An 18,228-nucleotide genomic window follows, 5' to 3' on the forward strand; every position below is an offset into this window, starting at 1 on the left:
AGGGGAGGGAATCCTTGCAGGGAACTGGGTGGGAGGGAATCCTTGCAGCGGACTGGGCGGGAGTAAAGTGGAGGAGAATCCTTGCAGGGGACTGGGTGGGAGAGAAGGGGTGGGAATCCTTGCAGGGAACAGGGTGGGAGATAAGGGGGAGGGAATTCTTGCAGGGGACCGGGTGGGAGGGAATCCTTGCAGCGGACTGGGCGGGAGTGAAGTGGAAGGAATCCTTGCAGGGGACTTTGTGGGAGGGAATCCTTGCAGTGGACTGGGCGGGAGTGAAGTGGAGGGAATCCTTGCAGGGGACTTGGTGCAAGAGAAGGGAATGGAATCCTTGCAGGGGACTGGATGGGAGGGAATCCTTGCAGGGACTGGGTGGGAGGGAATGGGACGGAATCCTTGCAGGGGACTGGGTGGGAGAGAAGGGGAGGGAATCCTTGTAGGGGACAGGGTGGGAGAGAAGGTGGAGGGAATCCTTTCATTGGACTGGGCAGGAGAGAAGGGGATGGAATCCTTGCAGGGGACTGGGTGGGAGGGAATTCTTGCAGGGGACTGGGGGGGAGAAAAGGGGTGGGAATCCTTGCTGGGGACTGGGTGCAAGAGAAGGGAAAGGAATCCTTGCAGGGTACTGGGCTGGAGAAAAGAGGAGGGAATCCTTGCAGGGGACTGGGTGGGACACAAGGGGAGGGAATCCTTGCAGGGAACAGGGTGGGAGGGAAGGGGGTGGGAATCCTTTCATTGGACTGGGCGGGAGAGAAGGGGAGGGAATCCTTGCAGGGGACTGGCTGGGAGAGAAGGGTGGAGGGAATCCTTGCTGGGGACTGGGCGGGAGAGAAGTGGAAGGAATCCTTGCAGGGGACTGGGCGGGAGAGAAGTGGAGGGAATCCTTGCCGGGGACTTGGTGGGAGAGAAGGGGGGATGGAACCCTTTCAAGGGACTGGGTGGGAGGGAATGCTTGCAGGGATTGGCGGGGTAGAAGGGGAGTTAATCCTTGCAGGGGACTGGCTGGGAGAGAAGAGGGAAGGGAATCGTTGCAGGGGACTGAGTGGGAGAGAATGGGGAGGGAATCCTTGCAGGGGACTGAGCGGGAGGAAATCCTTGCAGAGGACTGGGCGGGAGAGAAGTGCAGGGAATCCTTGCAGGGGACTGGGTGGGAGAGATCGGGAGCGAATCCTTGCAGTGGACTGGTTGGGAGGGAATCCTTACAGGGGACTGGGTGGGAGAGAAGGGGGGATGGAACCCTTGCAAGGGACTGGGTGGGAGAGAAAGGGGAGGGAATCCTTGCAGGGGACTGGGTGGGGGGGAATGGGACAAAATCTTTGCATGGGACTGGGTGGGAGAGAAGGGGATGGAATCCTTGCAGGGGACAGGGTGGGAGGGAACTCTTGCAGGGGACTTGGGGGAGAGAAGTGGAGGGAATCCTTGCAGGGGATTGGGTGGGACAGAAGGGGGGATGGAACCCTTGCAAGGGACTGGGTGGGAGAGAAAGGGGAGGGAATCCTTGTAGGGGACTGGGGGGGGAAATGGTACGGAATCCTTGCAGGGGACTGGGTGGTAGGGAAGGGGATGGAATCCTTGCATGGGACTCGTTGGGATGCAACGCTTGCAGGGGACTGGGTGGGAGAGAAGTGGAGGGAATCCTTGCAGGGGACTGGGTGCAAGAGAAGGGAATGGAATCCTTGCAGGGGACTGGGTGGGAGGGAATCCTTGCAGGGGACTGGGCGTGAGAGAAGGGGAGGGAATCCTTGCAGGGGACTGGGTGCAAGAGAAGGGAATGGAATCCTTGCAGGGGCATGGGTGGGAGGGAAGGGGATGGGATCCTTGCAGGGGACTGGGTGGGAGAGAAAGGGAGGGAATCCTTGCAAGGGACTGGGTGGGAGAGAAGGCGAGGGCATTCTTGCAGGGGTCCGGCTGGGTGAGAAGGGGAAAGAATCCTTGCAGGGGACTGGGTGGGAGGGAATACTTGCAGGGGACTGGGCGTGAGAGAAGGGGAGGGAATCCTTGCAGGGGACTGGGTGCAAGAGAAGGGAATGGAATCCGTGCAGGGGCCTGTGTGGGAGGGAAGGGGATGGAATCCTTGCTGGGACTGGGCTGGATAGAAGGGGAGGGAATCCTTGCAGGGGACTGGGTGGGAGAGAAGGGGAGATGGAACCCTTGCAAGGGTCTGGGTGGGAGAGAAAGGGGAGGGAATCCTTGCAGGGAACTGGGTGGGAGGGAATCCTTGCCGGGACTGGGCGGGATAGATGGGGAGGGAATCATTGCAGGGGACTGGCTGGGAGAGAAGGGTAGATGGAACCCTTGCAAGGGACTGGGTGGGAGAGAAAGGGGATGGAATCCTTGCAGGGGACTGGGTGGGAGAGAAGGGGAAAGAATCCTTGCAGGGGACTGGGTGGGAGGGAATCCTTGCAGGGGACTGGGTGTGAGAGAAGGGGAGGGAATCCTTGCAGGGGACTGGGTGCAAGAGAAGGGAATGGAATCTTTGCAGGGGCCTGTGTGGGAGAGACGGTGATGGAATCCTTGCTGGGACTAGGCAGGATAGAAGGGGAGGGAATCCTTGCAGGGGACTGGGTGGGAGAGAAGGGGAGATTGAACCCTTGCAAGGGTCTGGGTGGGAGAGAAAGGGGAGGGAATCCTTGCAGGGGAATGGGTGGGGGGGAATGGGAGGGAATCCTCCCCGGGGACTGTGTGGGAGAGAACGCGCAGGAATCCTTGCAGGGGACTGGGTGGGAGGGAAGGCGGGGGTATCCTTGCAAGGGACTGGGTGGGAGGTAAAGGGATGGTTCCTTGTAGGGGACTGGGAGGGAGTGAAGGGGACGGAATCATTGCAGGGATTGGGTGAGAAAGAAGGGGAGGGAGTCCTTTCAGGGGACTGGGTGGGAGAGAAGGGGAAAGAATCCTTGCAGGGGACTGGGTGGGAGGGAATCCTTGCAGGGGACTGGGTGCAAGAGAAGGGAATGGAATCCTTGCAGAGGACTGGGTGGGAGGGAATCCTTGCAGGGGCATGGGTGGGAGAGAAGGGGAGATTGAACCCTTGCAAGGGTCTGGGTGGGAGAGAAAGGGGAGGGAATCCTTGCAGGGGAATGGGTGGGGGGGAATAGGAGGGAATCCTCCCCGGGAACTGTGTGGGAGAGAACGCGCAGGAATCCTTGCAGGGGACTGGGTGGGAGGGAAGGCGGGGGTATCCTTGCAAAGGACTGGGTAGAAGGGAAAGGGATGGAATCCTTGTAGGGGACTGGGAGGGAGTGAAGGGGACGGAATCATTGCAGGGATTGGGTGAGAAAGAAGGGGAGGGAGTCCTTTCAGGGAACTGGGTGGGAGAGAAGGGGGAGAAAATCCTTTTATGGGACTGGGCGGGTGAGAAGGGGATGGAATCCTTGCAGGGGGCTGCATGGGAGGGAATCCTTGCAGTGGACTGGGCAGGAGAGTAGGGGAGCGAGTCCTTGCTGGGGACTGGGTGGAAGAGAAGAGAATGGAATTCTTGCAGGGGATTGGGTGGGAGGGAATCCTTGCATGGGACTGGGTAGGAGAGTAGCGGGAGGGAATCCTTGCAGGGGACTGGGCGGGAGAGAAGGGGATGGAATCCTTGCAGGGGACTGAGTGGGAGGGAATCCTTGCAGGGGACTGGGTGCAAGAGAAGGGAATGGAATCTTTGCAGGTGACTAGGTGGGAGGGAATCCTTGCAGGGGACTGGGTGAGAAAGAAGGGGAGGGAGTCCTTGCAGGGGACTGGGTGGGAGAGAAGGGGATGGAATCCTTGCAGGGGACTGGGTGGGACACAAGGGGAGGGAATCCTTGCAGGGGACCGGCTGGGAGAGAAGGGAATGGAGTCCTTGCAGGGGACTGGGTGGGCGAGAAAGGGAGGGAATCCTTGCAGGGTACTGGATGGGAGAGAAGGGGATGGAATCCTTGCAGGGGACTGGGTGGGACACAAGGGGAGGGAATCCTTGCAGGGGACAGGGTGGGAGGGAAGGGGGAGGGAATCCTTTCATTGGACTGGGCGGGAGAGAAGGGGAGGGAATCCTTGCAGTGGACTGGGCGGGAGAGAAGGGGGAGGAAATCCTTGCAGGGGACTGGGTGGGAAAGAGGGGGGGATCGAATCCTTGCAGGGGACTGGGTGCAAGAGTAGAAGGAGGGAATCCTTGCAGGGGACTGGGTGGGAGAGAAGGGGAGGAAATCCTTGCAGGGGACTGGGAGCAAGAGAAGGGAATGGAGTCCTTGCAGGGGACTGGGTGGGCGAGAAGGGGAGGGAATCCTTGCAGGGTACTGGATGGGAGAGAAGGGGATGGAATCCTTGCAGGGGACTGGGTGGGACACAAGGGGAGGGAATCCTTGCAGGGGACAGGGTGGGAGGGAAGGGGGAGGGAATCCTTTCATTTGACTGGGCGGGAGAGAAGGGGAGGGAATCCTTGCAGGGGACTGGCTGGGAGAGAATGGGGGAGGGAATCCTTGCTGGGGACTTGGCGGTAGAGAAGTAGAAGGAATCCTTGCAGGGGACTGGGTGCAAGAGAAGGGAATGGAATCCTTCCAGGGGAATGGGTGGGAGGGAATTCTTGCAGGGGACTGGGCGGGAGAGAAGTGGAGGGAATCCTTGCATGGGACTGGGTGCAAGAGAAGGGAATGTAATCCTTCCAGGGCAATGGGTGGGAGAGAAGGGGAGGGAATCCTTGCAGGGGCATGGGTGGGAGGGAAGGGGATGGAATCCTTGCAGGTGACTGGGTGGGAGAGAAAGGGAGGGAATCCTTGCAAGGGACTGGGTGGGAGAGAAGTCTCTTTTTTTTTTTTTTTAAATTTTTTATTTTTCACACCATAAATCACAATAGCCATGATATACACTTTTTCTTTTCCACACATTTACAGTGACTTTTTCTCCCTCCCCCCTCCCTCCTCCCAAGCCACCCCCCCATCCCCCCCCCCCTCTCATCCATTTTAGTTATACAATCTAGGTTGCATTAATTCAGTTAGACAATGTTGTCATTCAACAAAAATACACCAGAAATTCTACTGAGTCCATTCTTTTCTTCTCTTCTCCTTCCATCAACTTAGGTAATGCTTGTTCCCGGTAGGTTTTCGCTATTGTATTTAATGTAAGGCTCCCATACTTGTTCGAATATTTCAATATTATTTCTTAAACTATATGTTATTTTTTCTAATGGAATACATTTATTCATTTCTATATACCATTGTTGTATTTTCAAATTATCTTCCAATTTCCAGGTTGACATAATACATTTTTTTGCTACAGCTAGGGCTATCTTAACAAATCTTTTTTGTGCATCCTCCAAGTCAATTCCAAATTCTTTATTTTTTATGTTACTTAGGAGAAAGATCTCTGGATTCTTTGGTATATTGTTTTCTGTTATTTTATTTAATATCTGATTGAGATCATCCCAAAATTTTTCTACTCTCTCACATGTCCAGATTGCATGAATTGTTGTTCCCCTTTCTTTTTTACATCGAAAACATCTATCAGATACTGTTGGGTCCCATTTATTTAACTTTTGCGGTGTAATGTATAGTCTGTGTAACCAATTATATTGTATCATACGCAGCCTCGTATTTATTGTATTTCTCATCGTTCCAGAGCATAACTTCTCCCATGTTTCCTTTTTTATCTTTATATTTAAATCTTGTTCCCATTTTTGTTTAGTTTTACCATTTGTTTCCTCATTTTCCTTTTCTTGCAGTTTAATATACATATTTTTTATAAATCTTTTGATTAACATTGTATCTGTAATCACATATTCAAGGTTACTTCCCTCTGGTAAACTCAAGTTGCTTCCTAATTTATCTTTCAAGTAGGATCTCAGTTGGTAATATGCCAGCGCTGTATCTCCCGTTATATTGTACTTATCTCTCATTTGTTCAAAGGATAAGAATCTACTTCCTGAAAAACAATTTTCTATTCTTTTAATCCCTTTTTTTTCCCATTTTCTAAAGGCAAGGTTGTCTATTGTAAAAGGGAGTAGCTTATTTTGCGTTAATATTAGTTTTGGTATTTGGTAATTTATTTTATTTCTTTCTACATGAATCTTCTTCCATATATTGAGGAGATGGTGTAATACTGGAGAAGTTCTATGTTGTACCAATTTTTCATCCCATTTATATAATATGTGTTCAGGTATCTTTTCCCCTATTTTATCTAATTCTAGTCTCGTCCAGTCTGGTTTTTCCCTTGTTTGATAAAAATCTGATAGGTACCTTAATTGTGCGGCTCTATAATAATTTTTGAAGTTTGGCAATTGTAAGCCTCCTTGTTTATACCATTCTGTTAATTTGTCTAGTGCTATCCTAGGTTTCCCCCCTCTCCATAAAAATCTCCTTATTATTTTCTTTAACTCTTTGAAGAATTTTTCTGTCAGTTGTATTGGCAATGCCTGAAATAAGTATAGTATCCTTGGAAAAATGTTCATTTTAATACAGTTTATCCTTCCTATCAGTGTTAGTGGTAGCTCTTTCCAATGCTCTAAATCGTCCTGTAATTTTTTCATTAGTGGATTGTAATTGAGTTTATATAATTGGCCTAGATTTTTGTTTATTTGCACACCTAGGTATCTTATTGCCTGCGTTTGCCATCTGAATGGGGATTCCTCCTTAAATTTTGAGAAATCCGCGTTATTCATAGGCATTGCTTCACTTTTATTTACGTTTATCTTGTATCCCGACACTTCTCCATATTCCTTCAATTTCTTATATAGTTCTTTTATTGATAGTTCTGGTTCTGTTAAGTACACTATCACATCATCCGCAAACAGACTGATTTTATATTCCCTGTCTTTTATTTTTATTCCTTTTATATTATTATCTCTTCTTATCGATTCTGCTAGTGGTTCTATAGCTAGTGCAAACAATAATGGTGATAGTGGGCATCCCTGCCGCGTTGACCTGCTTAAGTTAAATTGCTTTGATACATGTCCATTTACTGTCACTTTCGCTAACGGTCCCTTATATAATGCTTTAATCCAATTAATATACTTCTCCGGTAAACTGAATTTTTGCAATACTTTGAACAAGTAATTCCATTCTACTCTGTCGAAGGCCTTCTCTGCGTCTAAAGCAACTGCTACTGCCGGTGCTTTATTTCCTTCTACTGCATGAATTAAGTTAATAAATTTACAAATATTGTCTGTTGTGCGTCTTTTTTTGATAAATCCAGTTTGGTCTAAATTTACCATTTTCGGTACCTGTTCTGCTAATCTGTTCGCTAATAGTTTAGCTATTATCTTATAATCTGTGTTTAGCAAAGATATTGGTCTATATGACGCTGGTGAGAGTGGATCTTTCCCTTGTTTTAGTATCACTGTAATTATTGCTGTTTTACATGAATCTGGTAAGTTTTGTGTCTCATCAATCTGGTTGATTACATCCAGGAGGGGCGGTATTATTAGGTCTTTAAATGTTTTGTAGAATTCTATTGGGAGTCCATCCTCTCCTGGTGTCTTATTATTTGGTAAATTTTTTATTATCTCTTGTATTTCTACTGTTCCAAATGGTTCTGTTAATTTATTTTGTTCCTCTATTTGTAGTTTTGGTAGTTCAATTTTAGTCAAAAATTCATCTATTTTCCCTTCTTTCCCTTCGTTTTCGGTTCGGTATAATTGTTCATAGAATTCTCTGAAGTTTTCCTTAATTTCTTTTGGATTATATGTAATTTGTTTGTCTTTTTTCCTTGTTGCCAATACCATTTTCTTAGTTTGCTCTGTCTTAAGCTGCCATGCTAGGATTTTGTGTGTTTTTTCCCCTAGTTCATAATATTTCTGTTTTGTCTTCATTATATTTTTCTCCACCTTATATGTTTGTAATGTTTCATATTTTATTTTTTTATCCGCCAATTCTCTTCTTTTGGTTGTATCTTCCTTTATTGCTAATTTTTTTTCTATGTTTATTATTTCCCTTTCCAACTGCTCTGTTTCCTGATTATAGTCCTTCTTCATCTTGGTTGCATAACTTATTATTTGCCCTCTAATGAATGCTTTCATTGCGTCCCATAGTATAAACTTATCTTCCACTGATTCCGTATTTACTTCAAAGTACATTTTTAATTGTTTTTCAATAAATTCTCTAAAATCCTGTCTTTTAAGTAGCATGGGGTTTAATCTCCATCTATACATTCTTGGAGGGATGTCTTCTAGCTCTATTGCCAATAACAGGGGTGAGTGGTCCGATAATAGTCTAGCTTTATATTCCGTTTTCCTAACTCTCCCTTGTATGTGGGCTGATAACAGGAATAGGTCTATCCTTGAGTATGTTTTATGTCTAGTCGAGTAGTATGAGTATTCCTTTTCTTTTGGGTTTTGTTTCCTCCATATGTCCACAAGTTTCATTTCTTGCATTGATTTAATTATAAATTTGGTTACTTTGTTCTTCCTGTTAATTTTTTTCCCCGTTTTATCCATATTTGGATCCAAATTCAGATTGAAATCCCCTCCTATTAGTATGTTCCCTTGCGTATTAGCTACCTTCAAAAAGATATCTTGCATAAACTTTTGATCTTCTTCGTTAGGTGAATATATATTAAGTAGATTCCAAAGCTCTGAATATATCTGACATTTTATCATAACATATCTCCCTGCTGGATCTATTATTTCCTCTTCTATTTTAAATGGCACATTTTTGCTAATTAATATAGCCACTCCTCTTGCTTTTGAATTATACGATGCTGCTGTTACATGTCCTACCCAATCTCTCTTTAATTTCTTGTGCTCCAATTCAGTTAAATGTGTTTCTTGGACAAATGCTATATCTATTTTTTCCTTTTTCAGTAAATTTAGTAGTTTCTTCCTTTTAATTTGGTTATGTATTCCATTAATATTTAGAGTTATATAGTTCAGCGTAGCCATTTTATATTTTGTTTATCTTCTCTTTCCGTTTTTCCATCATTACCTTTCCTCCTTTTCCATTTCTGTTTTCTTATTTTCAACTCTTTACCAGACAAGATTCCTACAACATCCAACATTTTCCTTATTCTCCTATTTCTATCTTCTTTATCCCCAATCTGGGTGGGAGAGAAGTCGAGGGCATTCTTGCAGGGGACCGGCTGGGAGAGAAGGGGGGAGGCAATCCTTACAGGGGACTGGGTGGGAGAGAAGGGGGAGCGAATCCTTGCAGGGGACTGGGTGGGAGAGAAAGGGAGGGAATCCTTGCAAGGGACTGGGTGGGATAGAAAGCGAGGGCATCCTTACAGGGGACCGGCTGGGAGAGAAGGGGAAAGAATCCTTGCAGGGGACTGGGTGGGAGGGAATCCTTGCAGGGGACTGGGCGTGAGAGAAGGGGAGGGAATCCTTGCAGGGGACTGGGTGCAAGAGAAGGGAATGGAATCCTTGCAGGGGCCTGTGTGGGAGGGAAGGGGATGGAATCCTTGCTGGGACTGGGCAGTATAGAAGGGGAGGGAATCCTTGCAGGGGACTGGGTGGGAGAGAAGGGGGGATGGAACCCTTGCAAGGGACTGGTTGGGAGAGAAAGGGGAGGGAATCCTTGCAGGGGACTGCGTGGGGGTGAATGGGACGGAATCCTTGCAGGGGACTGGGTGGGAGAGAAGGGGATGGAATCCTTGCAGGGGACTGGGTGGGAGGGAACTCTTGCAGGAGACTGGGTGGAGAGAAGTGGAGGGAATCCTTGCAGGGGATTGGGTGGAACCGAAGGGGGGATTGAACCCTTGCAAGGGACTGGGTGGGAGAGAAAGGGGAGGGAATCCTTGTAGGGGACTGGGGGGGGGGGGGGAAATGGGACGGAATCCTTGCAGGGGACTGGGTGGGAGGGAAGGGGATGGAATCCTTGCAGGGGACTGGTTGGGATGCAACACTTGCAGGGGACTGGGTGGGAGAGAAGTGGAGGGAATCCTTGCAGGGGACTGGGTGCAAGAGAAGGGAATGGAATCCTTGCAGAGGACTGGGTGGGAGGGAATCCTTGCAGGGGCATGGGTGGGAGAGAAGGGGAGATTGAACCCTTGCAAGGGTCTGGGTGGGAGAGAAAGGGGAGGGAATCCTTGCAGGGGACTGGGTGCAAGAGAAGGGAATGGAATCCTTGCAGAGGACTGGGTGGGAGAGAAGGGGAGATGGAACCCTTGCAAGGCTCTGGGTGGGAGAGAAAGGGGAGGGAATACTTGTAGGGGAATGGGTGGGGGGGGATTGGGACGGAATCGCTGCAGGGGACTGGGTGGGAGGGAAGGGGATGGAATCCTTGCAGGGGACTGGGTGGGAGGGAAGGGGGGATGGAACCCTTGCAAGGGACTGGTTGGGAGAAAAAGGGGAGGGAATCCTTGCAGGGGACTGCGTGAGGGTGAATGGGACGGAATCCTTGCAGGGGACTGGGTGGGAGAGAAGGGGATGGAATCCTTGCAGGGGACTGGGTGGGAGGGAACTCTTGCAGGGGACTGGGTGGAGAGAAGTGGAGGGAATCCTTGCAGGGGATTGGGTGGAACAGAAGGGGGGATTGAACCCTTGCAAGGGACTGGGTGTGGGAGAAAGGGGAGGGAATCCTTGTAGGGGACTGGGGGGGGGGGGGGAAATGGGACGGAATCCTTGCAGGGGAATGGGTGGGAGGGAAGGGGATGGAATCCTTGCAGGGGACTGGTTGGGATGCCACACTTGCAGGGGACTGGGTGGGAGAGAAGTGGAGGGAATCCTTGCAGGGGACTGGTTGGGATGCCACACTTGCAGGGGACTGGGTGGGAGAGAAGTGGAGGGAATCCTTGCAGGGGACTGGGTGCAAGAGAAGGGAATGGAATCCTTGCAGAGGACTGGGTGGGAGGGAATCCTTGCAGGGGCATGGGTGGGAGAGAAGGGGAGATTGAACCCTTGCAAGGGTCTGGGTGGGAGAGAAAGGGGAGGGAATCCTTGCAGGGGAATGGGTGGGGGGGAATTGGAGGGAATCCTCCCCGGGAACTGTGTGGGAGAGAACGCGCAGGAATCCTTGCAGGGGACTGGGTGGGAGGGAAGGCGGGGGTATCCTTGCAAAGGACTGGGTCGAAGGGAAAGGGATGAAATCTTTGTAGGGGACTGGGAGGGAGTGAAGGGGACGGAATTATTGCAGGGATTGGGTGAGAAAGAAGGGGAGGGAGGCCTTTCAGGGAACTGGGTGGGAGATAAGGGGGAGAAAATCCTTTTATGGGACTGGGCGGGTGAGAAGGGGATGGAATCCTTGCAGGGGGCTGCATGGGAGGGAATCCTTGCAGTGGACTGGGCAGGAGAGTAGGGTAGCGAGTCCTTGCTGGGGACTGGGTGGAAGAGAAGAGAATGGAATTCTTGCAGGGGATTGGGTGGGAGGGAATCCTTGCAGGGGACTGGGTAGGAGAGTAGCGGGAGGGAATCCTTGCAGGGGACTGGGCGGGAGAGAAGGGGATGGAATCCTTGCAGGGGACTGAGTGGGAGGGAATCCTTGCAGGGGACTGGGTGCAAGAGAAGGGAATGGAATCTTTGCAGGTGACTGGGTGGGAGGGAATCCTTGCAGGGGACTGGGTGAGAAAGAAGGGGAGGGAGTCCTTGCAGGGGACTGGGTGGGAGAGAAGGGGATGGAATCCTTGCAGGGGACTGGGTGGGACACAAGGGGAGGGAATCCTTGCAGGGGACTGGCTGGGAGAGAAGGGAATGGAGTCCTTGCAGGGGACTGGGTGGGCGAGAAAGGGAGGGAATCCTTGCAGGGTACTGGATGGGAGAGAAGGGGATGGAATCCTTGCAGGGGACTGGGTGGGACACAAGGGGAGGGAATCCTTGCAGGGGACAGGGTGGGAGGGAAGGGGAAGGGAATCCTTTCATTGGACTGGGCGGGAGAGAAGGGGAGGGAATCCTTGCAGTGGACTGGGCGGGAGAGAAGGGGGAGGAAATCCTTGCAGGGGACTGGGTGGGAAAGAGGGGGGGATCGAATCCTTGCAGGGGACTGAGTGCAAGAGTAGAAGGAGGGAATCCTTGCAGGGGACTGGGTGGGAGAGAAGGGGAGGAAATCCTTGCAGGGGACTGGGTGCAAGAGAAGGGAATGGAGTCCTTGCAGGGGACTGGGTGGGCGAGAAGGGGAGGGAATCCTTGCAGGGTACTGGATGGGAGAGAAGGGGATGGAATCCTTGCAGGGGACTGGGTGGGACACAAGGGGAGGGAATCCTTGCAGGGGACAGGGTGGGAGGGAAGGGGGAGGAAATCCTTTCATTTGACTGGGCGGGAGAGAAGGGGAGGGAATCCTTGCAGGGGACTGGCTGGGAGAGAAGGGGGGAGGGAATCCTTGCTGGGGACTTGGCGGGAGAGAAGTAGAAGAAATCCTTGCAGGGGACTGGGTGCAAGAGAAGGGAATGGAATCCTTCCAGGGGAATGGGTGGGAGGGAATTCTTGCAGGGGACTGGGCGGGAGAGAAGTGGAGGGAATCCTTGCATGGGACTGGGTGCAAGAGAAGGGAATGTAATCCTTCCACGGCAATGGGTGGGAGAGAAGGGGATGGAATCCTTGCAGGTGACTGGGTGGGAGAGAAAGGGAGGGAATCCTTGCAAGGGACTGGGTGGGAGAGAAGTCGAGGGCATTCTTGCAGGGGACCGGCTGGGAGAGAAGGGGGGAGGCAATCCTTACAGGGGACTGGGTGGGAGAGAAGGGGGAGCGAATCCTTGCAGGGGACTGGGTGGGAGAGAAAGGGAGGGAATCCTTGCAAGGGACTGGGTGGGATAGAAAGCGAGGGCATCCTTACAGGAGACCGGCTGGGAGAGAAGGGGAAAGAATCCTTGCAGGGGACTGGGTGGGAGGGAATCCTTGCAGGGGACTGGGCGTGAGAGAAGGGGAGGGAATCCTTGCAGGGGACTGGGTGCAAGAGAAGGGAATGGAATCCTTGCAGGGGCCTGTGTGGGAGGGACGGGGATGGAATCCTTGCTGGGACTGGGCAGGATAGAAGGGGAGGGTATCCTTGCAGGGGACTGGGTGCGAGAGAAGGGGAGATTGAACCCTTGCAAGGGTCTGGGTAGGAGAGAACGGGGAGGGAATCCTTGCAGGGGCATGGGTGGGAGAGAAGGGGAGATTGAACCCTTGCAAGGGTCTGGGTGGGAGACAACGTGCAGGAATCCTTGCAGGGGACTGGGTGGGAGGGAAGGCGGGGGTATCCTTGCAAAGGACTGGGTGGGAGGGAAAGGGATGGAATCCTTGTAGGGGACTGGGAGGGAGTGAAGGGGACGGAATCATTGCAGGGATTGGGTGAGAAAGAAGGGGAGGGAGTCCTTTCAGGGGACTGGGTGGGAGAGAAGTGGGAGAAAATCCTTTTATGGGACTGGGCGGGTGAGAAGGGGATGGAATCCTTGCAGGGGGTGCATGGGAGGGAATCCTTGCAGTGGACTGGGCAGGAGAGTAGGGGAGCGAGTCCTTACTGGGGACTGGGTGGAAGAGAAGAGAATGGAATTCTTGCAGGGGATTGGGTGGGAGGGAATCCTTGCAGGGGACTGGGTAGGAGAGTAGCGGGAGGGAATCCTTGCAGGGGACTGGGCGGGAGAGAAGGGGATGGAATCCTTGCAGGGGACTGAGTGGGAGGGAATCCTTGCAGGGGACTGGGCGGGACAGAAGGGGAGGGAATCCTTGCAGGGGACTGGGTGCAAGAGAAGGGAATGGAATCTTTGCAGGTGACTGGGTAGGAGGGAATCCTTGCAGGGGACTGGGTGAGAAAGAAGGGGAGGGAGTCCTTGCAGGGGACTGGGTGGGAGAGAAGGGGAGGGAATCCTTGCAGGGGACTGGGCGGGAGAGAAGGGGGAGAAAATCCTTGCAGGGGACTGGGTGGGAAAGAGGGGGGGGATGGAATCCTTGCAGGGGACTGGGTGCAAGAGTAGAAGGAGGAAATCCTTGCAGGGGACTGGGTGGGAGAGAAGGGGAGGGAATCCTTGCAGGGGACTGGGTGCAAGAGAATGGAATGGAATCCTTGCAGGGGACTGGGTGGGACGGAATCCTTGCAGGGGACTCGGTGGGACAGAAGGGGAGGGAATCCTTCAAGGGTACTGGATGGGAGAGAAGGGAGAAGGGAATCCTTGCAGTGGACTGGGCGGGAGAGAAGGGGAGGGAATCCTTGCAGGGGACTGGGCGGGAGAGAAGGGGGAGGAAATCCTTGCAGGGGACTGGGTGGGAAAGAGGGGGGGATGGAATCCTTGCAGGGGACTGGGTGCAAGAGTAGAAGGAGGGAATCCTTGCAGGGGACTGGGTGGGAGAGAAGGGGAGGAAATCCTTGCAGGGGACTGGGTGCAAGAGAAGGGAATGGAGTCCTTGCAGGGGACTGGGTGGGAGAGAAGGTGGAGGGAATCCTTGCAGGGGACTGGGTGGCAGAGAAGAGGGAGGGAATCCTTGCAGGGTACTGGGTGCAAGAGAATAGAATGGAATCCTTGCAGGGTACTGGATGGGTGAGAAGGGAGAAGGGAATCCTTGCAGGAGACTGGGTGGTAGGGAAGGCGGGCGTATCCTTGCAAGGGACTGGGTGGGAGGGAAGGGGATGGAATCCTTCTAGGGGACTGGGTGGGAGTGAAGGGGAGGGAATCCTTGCAGGGATTGGGTGAGAAAGAAGGGGAGGGAGTCCTTGCAGTGGACTGGGTGGGAGAGAAGGGGGAGAAAATCCTTTTATGGGACTGGGCGGGTGAGAAGGGGATGGAATCCTTGCAGGGGGCTGCATTTGAGGGAATCCTTGCAGGGGACTGGGTAGGAGAGTAGGGGTGGGAGTCCTTGCTGGGGACTGGGTGCAAGAGAAGAGAATGGAATTCTTGCAGGGATTGGGTGGGAGGGAATCCTGGCAGGGGACTGAGTGGGAGGGAATCCTTGCAGGGTACTTGTCAGAAGTACAAATTCTCACACATGAGTCTGTTTAAAATTGATGACACTACAAGCTTTTTTACAAGTCTGCAGAGTTGGACTCAACTGGCTTTCTCGCCACGTCAAGCCCCGATACATACAGTGCATTGATTTTTATACCTTTTTTGTTTGTCCTTCCCCTTCTTTTTAACACTGTTTTAATTGGTTAGTTTTTGTAAAATCATCCTAAGTACACTACGAACTCTACACACACTAAATTCTGTTTCTCACTCTTTTTATCAATCTTTGGCTCCTACATGTCTCTCTGTGACCATGAAAATCTCTGTTTGTTATAACATTGTCTAGCTGAACTTTTATGGTAAGCTCCCTGTCTATTCTGGCTTCCCCTTTTATGATTAATCATCACATTTTAACTTAAGCCCTTTTTAACCTAAATTCTCTATCTATAACAATCCACCCCTTTCTTTCTTTAAAATGTGTGTATTATTTCTGAATGGGGACCTTAACCCAGGGAAGAGAACCATCTTCTGATAAATCAATTTCGTAATGTATCAAAAACCTTCACTCCCAATTTATGACCGTGATCGTGGGGTAGGAGGAAAAATTCTGGGCGGATTATTCCCAGGAAACAAGTTCCACTCCACTGTAAGGGGAGGCGGGCATACACTTTATCACCACACACCCAGAATAATCCATTTGGGGATACTTCATATCCCCGTTCCCAAACCCTTTTAAGAATGGGGTTTAATTGGTATGGTCCTGTGATAGTGGAGCTGCTACAATTCCAAAGCTGAAAACTGCTATTAGACAGGGGTAGGCAATCAGTCTTAAAAACAGTGGATAAGAACCAAGTCAGGGGTTTAGGAAACCAAATGAAATTACCAGGCGAAATGCGGATCCATACAGCCTTGCAGGGACTTTTTCCTACCGGGTACTTGCCGGCTCGTGAGAGGCAATAAAAACCGGAGGGGACGTTGGAAAGAGACCAAGTCTCCCTTGACCTTATTCGGTTAGTGGTCCAAACTCGGGAGATCATGGTCCATGAGTCGAGGGACTCCCCCCACCAAGGCCATTGCTCTTTCATCCGTGGACCTCCGCAGACCCAACAATTGGTTACATTAAAAGTTCCTGCAATTCTAGTTGCAAGATCAACAAAAAGGTTATCTCCCCCAACTGCGTGGCCGAAACTTTCATGGCCATTTGGATGGACCCGAACCAAGTCCGGCTGCCCCAAAGGGGCAGGCACTCTCGAGTGTGGAGTGGGACTCTCTACCGGAACAGTACACTGGTGTATGCAAAACCAGAGTCCATCAGGGCATGGTGGGCCTGACTCACCCTCCCAGGGCCAACCATTAAGAGGGAAAGGAGTACTATTAGGAATCTGTATATAATGACCCATATTACTTCCCTCTTTCTCCATACAAGGGGTATATGGATGTTGGGTGGTATTTTCTGCCCAGCATTTCTTAGGAACTGAGGTATGGGAAATGAAATTATCCTCCTTTCTTTCCCAAGTGCGGTCCTGAAAAAGGACTACTGTGTCTCTGCACTTCTTACACTTCAGACCTGACAAAGACATAGGCAAACCAAGAAAAATCAAAGCATTTAACAATAACATTGTCAATCAAGTCTTTCTGCGAAATTGCAAAGTAAGAGGTTTGTCTCCAGGAACACAAGTCCAATCTGAGTCCGTATCAGGGTCCTGAGGCACCTCTACAGGTCCCTTAAATCTGGATGCGTGCGTCCACCCCTTCTCTGTTGTTCGTACTGCAGCCTCTGTAGTCAAGAGAACTTGGAATGGACCTTCCCACTGTGGCTGGAGTTTTTCAGTTTTCCAGGTCTTGATGAGAATCCAGTCTCCCGGTTCCACCTTGTGTAAAGAAAAGTCTAGAGGCGGTGTTTGTGCCAATAGTCCCCTCTTTCGTAAATCTGTAAGAGAGCGTGACAGTGCCTGTAAATAGTTCCTAACAAAAATATCCCCTTCCCCCAAGGTGGGACACCCCTCAACTGTACTCCAGAAGGGAAGCCCAAACATCATCTCATAAGGGGACAACCCCACATCCCTGCGTGGGGCAGTACAAATTCTCAATAAGGCCAGGGGCAGACACTTTATCCAAGGCATTTTAGTCTCCACCATAAATTTTGTCAATTGCGTCTTTAGGGTTCCATTCATACGTTCAACCCTCCCTGAGCTTTGTGGATGCCAAGGGGTACGCAATTTCCAAGAGACCTGCAATGCATCACAAATCAATTGCTGGACTTTGGAGCAAAAATGTGGACCCCTGTCTGAGTCTATAGAATCCATTATACCATATCTGGGGATCACCTGCTCTAGGAGGAGGCGAGCTACTGTAGAGGCTGTAGCATTTACTGTTGGGAAGGCTTCCACCCATCGGGTAAAGTGATCTATCACCACCAACAGATACTTCCATCTTTGGACTTGAGGTAACTCTGTGAAGTCAATCTGGATTCTTTGGAAGGGGCGTATGGCCAATGGTTGACCTCCCATGGTACTCTTCCTCATTACCTTCTTATTAATTCTTGTGCAGATGTGGCAGTTCTGCACCTCCTGTTGGGCCAAGGTGTAGATCCCCTTACACACATATTCTCGAAGCACTGTGTCGCACAAGGCCTGGGTGCCCCAGTGGCTCTGATGATGCAGGTGTTTTAAAATATTGCGAGTTATTTCCTTATTTAGAACCATTCTTCCATCCGGTGTCTTCCATGTTCCATCAGGCAGCTGGCTTGCGCCCAGCTGAGCCATGTCCTTTTCTTCCTTAGCAGTGAAAATGGGAGCCTTTTTTATACCTTGTCTTATTGGGATTAAGGTCAGCAAACGGACTTCTTGTTGCATGGCTGCCCTTTTGGCCTCTTCATCAGCCAGTCTGTTCCCAATTGCGGTCGGGGTATCTCCCCTCTGATGGCCTGGTATGTAGACCACTGCTATTTCCCGGGGTAATGTCAGGGCTTCCAAAGTCAGAGTAATCATCTGTTCGTGTGCCAATTCCTTTCCTCTCTCTTTTTTTTAATTTTTTAAATTTTTTATTTTTCACACCATAAATCACATTAGCCATGATATACACTTTTTCTTTTTCACACATATACAGTGACTTTTTCTACCCCCCCCTCCCTCCTCCCAAGCCACCCCCCCACCCCCCCCTCATCCATTTTAGGTATACAATCTAGGTTGCATTAAGCCAGTCAGACAATGTTGTCATTCAACAAAAATACACCATAAATTCTATTGAGTCCATTCTTTTCTTTCCTTCTGCTTCCATCAACTTAGGTAATGTTTGTCCCCGGTAGGTTTTCGCTATTGTATTTAATGTAAGGCTCCCATACTTGTTCGAATATTTCAATATTATTTCTTAAACTATATGTTATTTTTTCTAATGGAATACATTTATTCATTTCTATATACCATTGTTGTATTTTCAAATTATCTTCCAATTTCCAGGTTGACATAATACATTTTTTTGCTACGGCTAGGG

The 18,228-nt window shown here is 50.4% G+C and overlaps 1 protein-coding gene across 1 annotated transcript in view; it reads right to left on the reverse strand.

The window, feature by feature from the left end:
* LOC138742039 (mucin-2-like) overlaps positions 1-15,773 on the reverse strand; it is a 198,115-nt gene extending 182,342 nt beyond the window's left edge. The window contains exons 1-3 of the mRNA XM_069896231.1: positions 15,666-15,773; positions 13,321-13,431; positions 8,935-9,027 (exon numbers count right to left, since the gene is read on the reverse strand). Of these exons, the coding sequence (XP_069752332.1) occupies positions 8,935-9,027; positions 13,321-13,431; positions 15,666-15,773 (312 nt within the window). The remainder of the gene's footprint in view (positions 1-8,934; positions 9,028-13,320; positions 13,432-15,665) is intronic.
* Between the last annotated feature and the right edge of the window lie 2,455 nt (positions 15,774-18,228).

Source organism: Narcine bancroftii, chromosome 8 (genome assembly GCF_036971445.1).
Source record: "Narcine bancroftii isolate sNarBan1 chromosome 8, sNarBan1.hap1, whole genome shotgun sequence".
NCBI lineage: Eukaryota > Metazoa > Chordata > Chondrichthyes > Torpediniformes > Narcinidae > Narcine > Narcine bancroftii.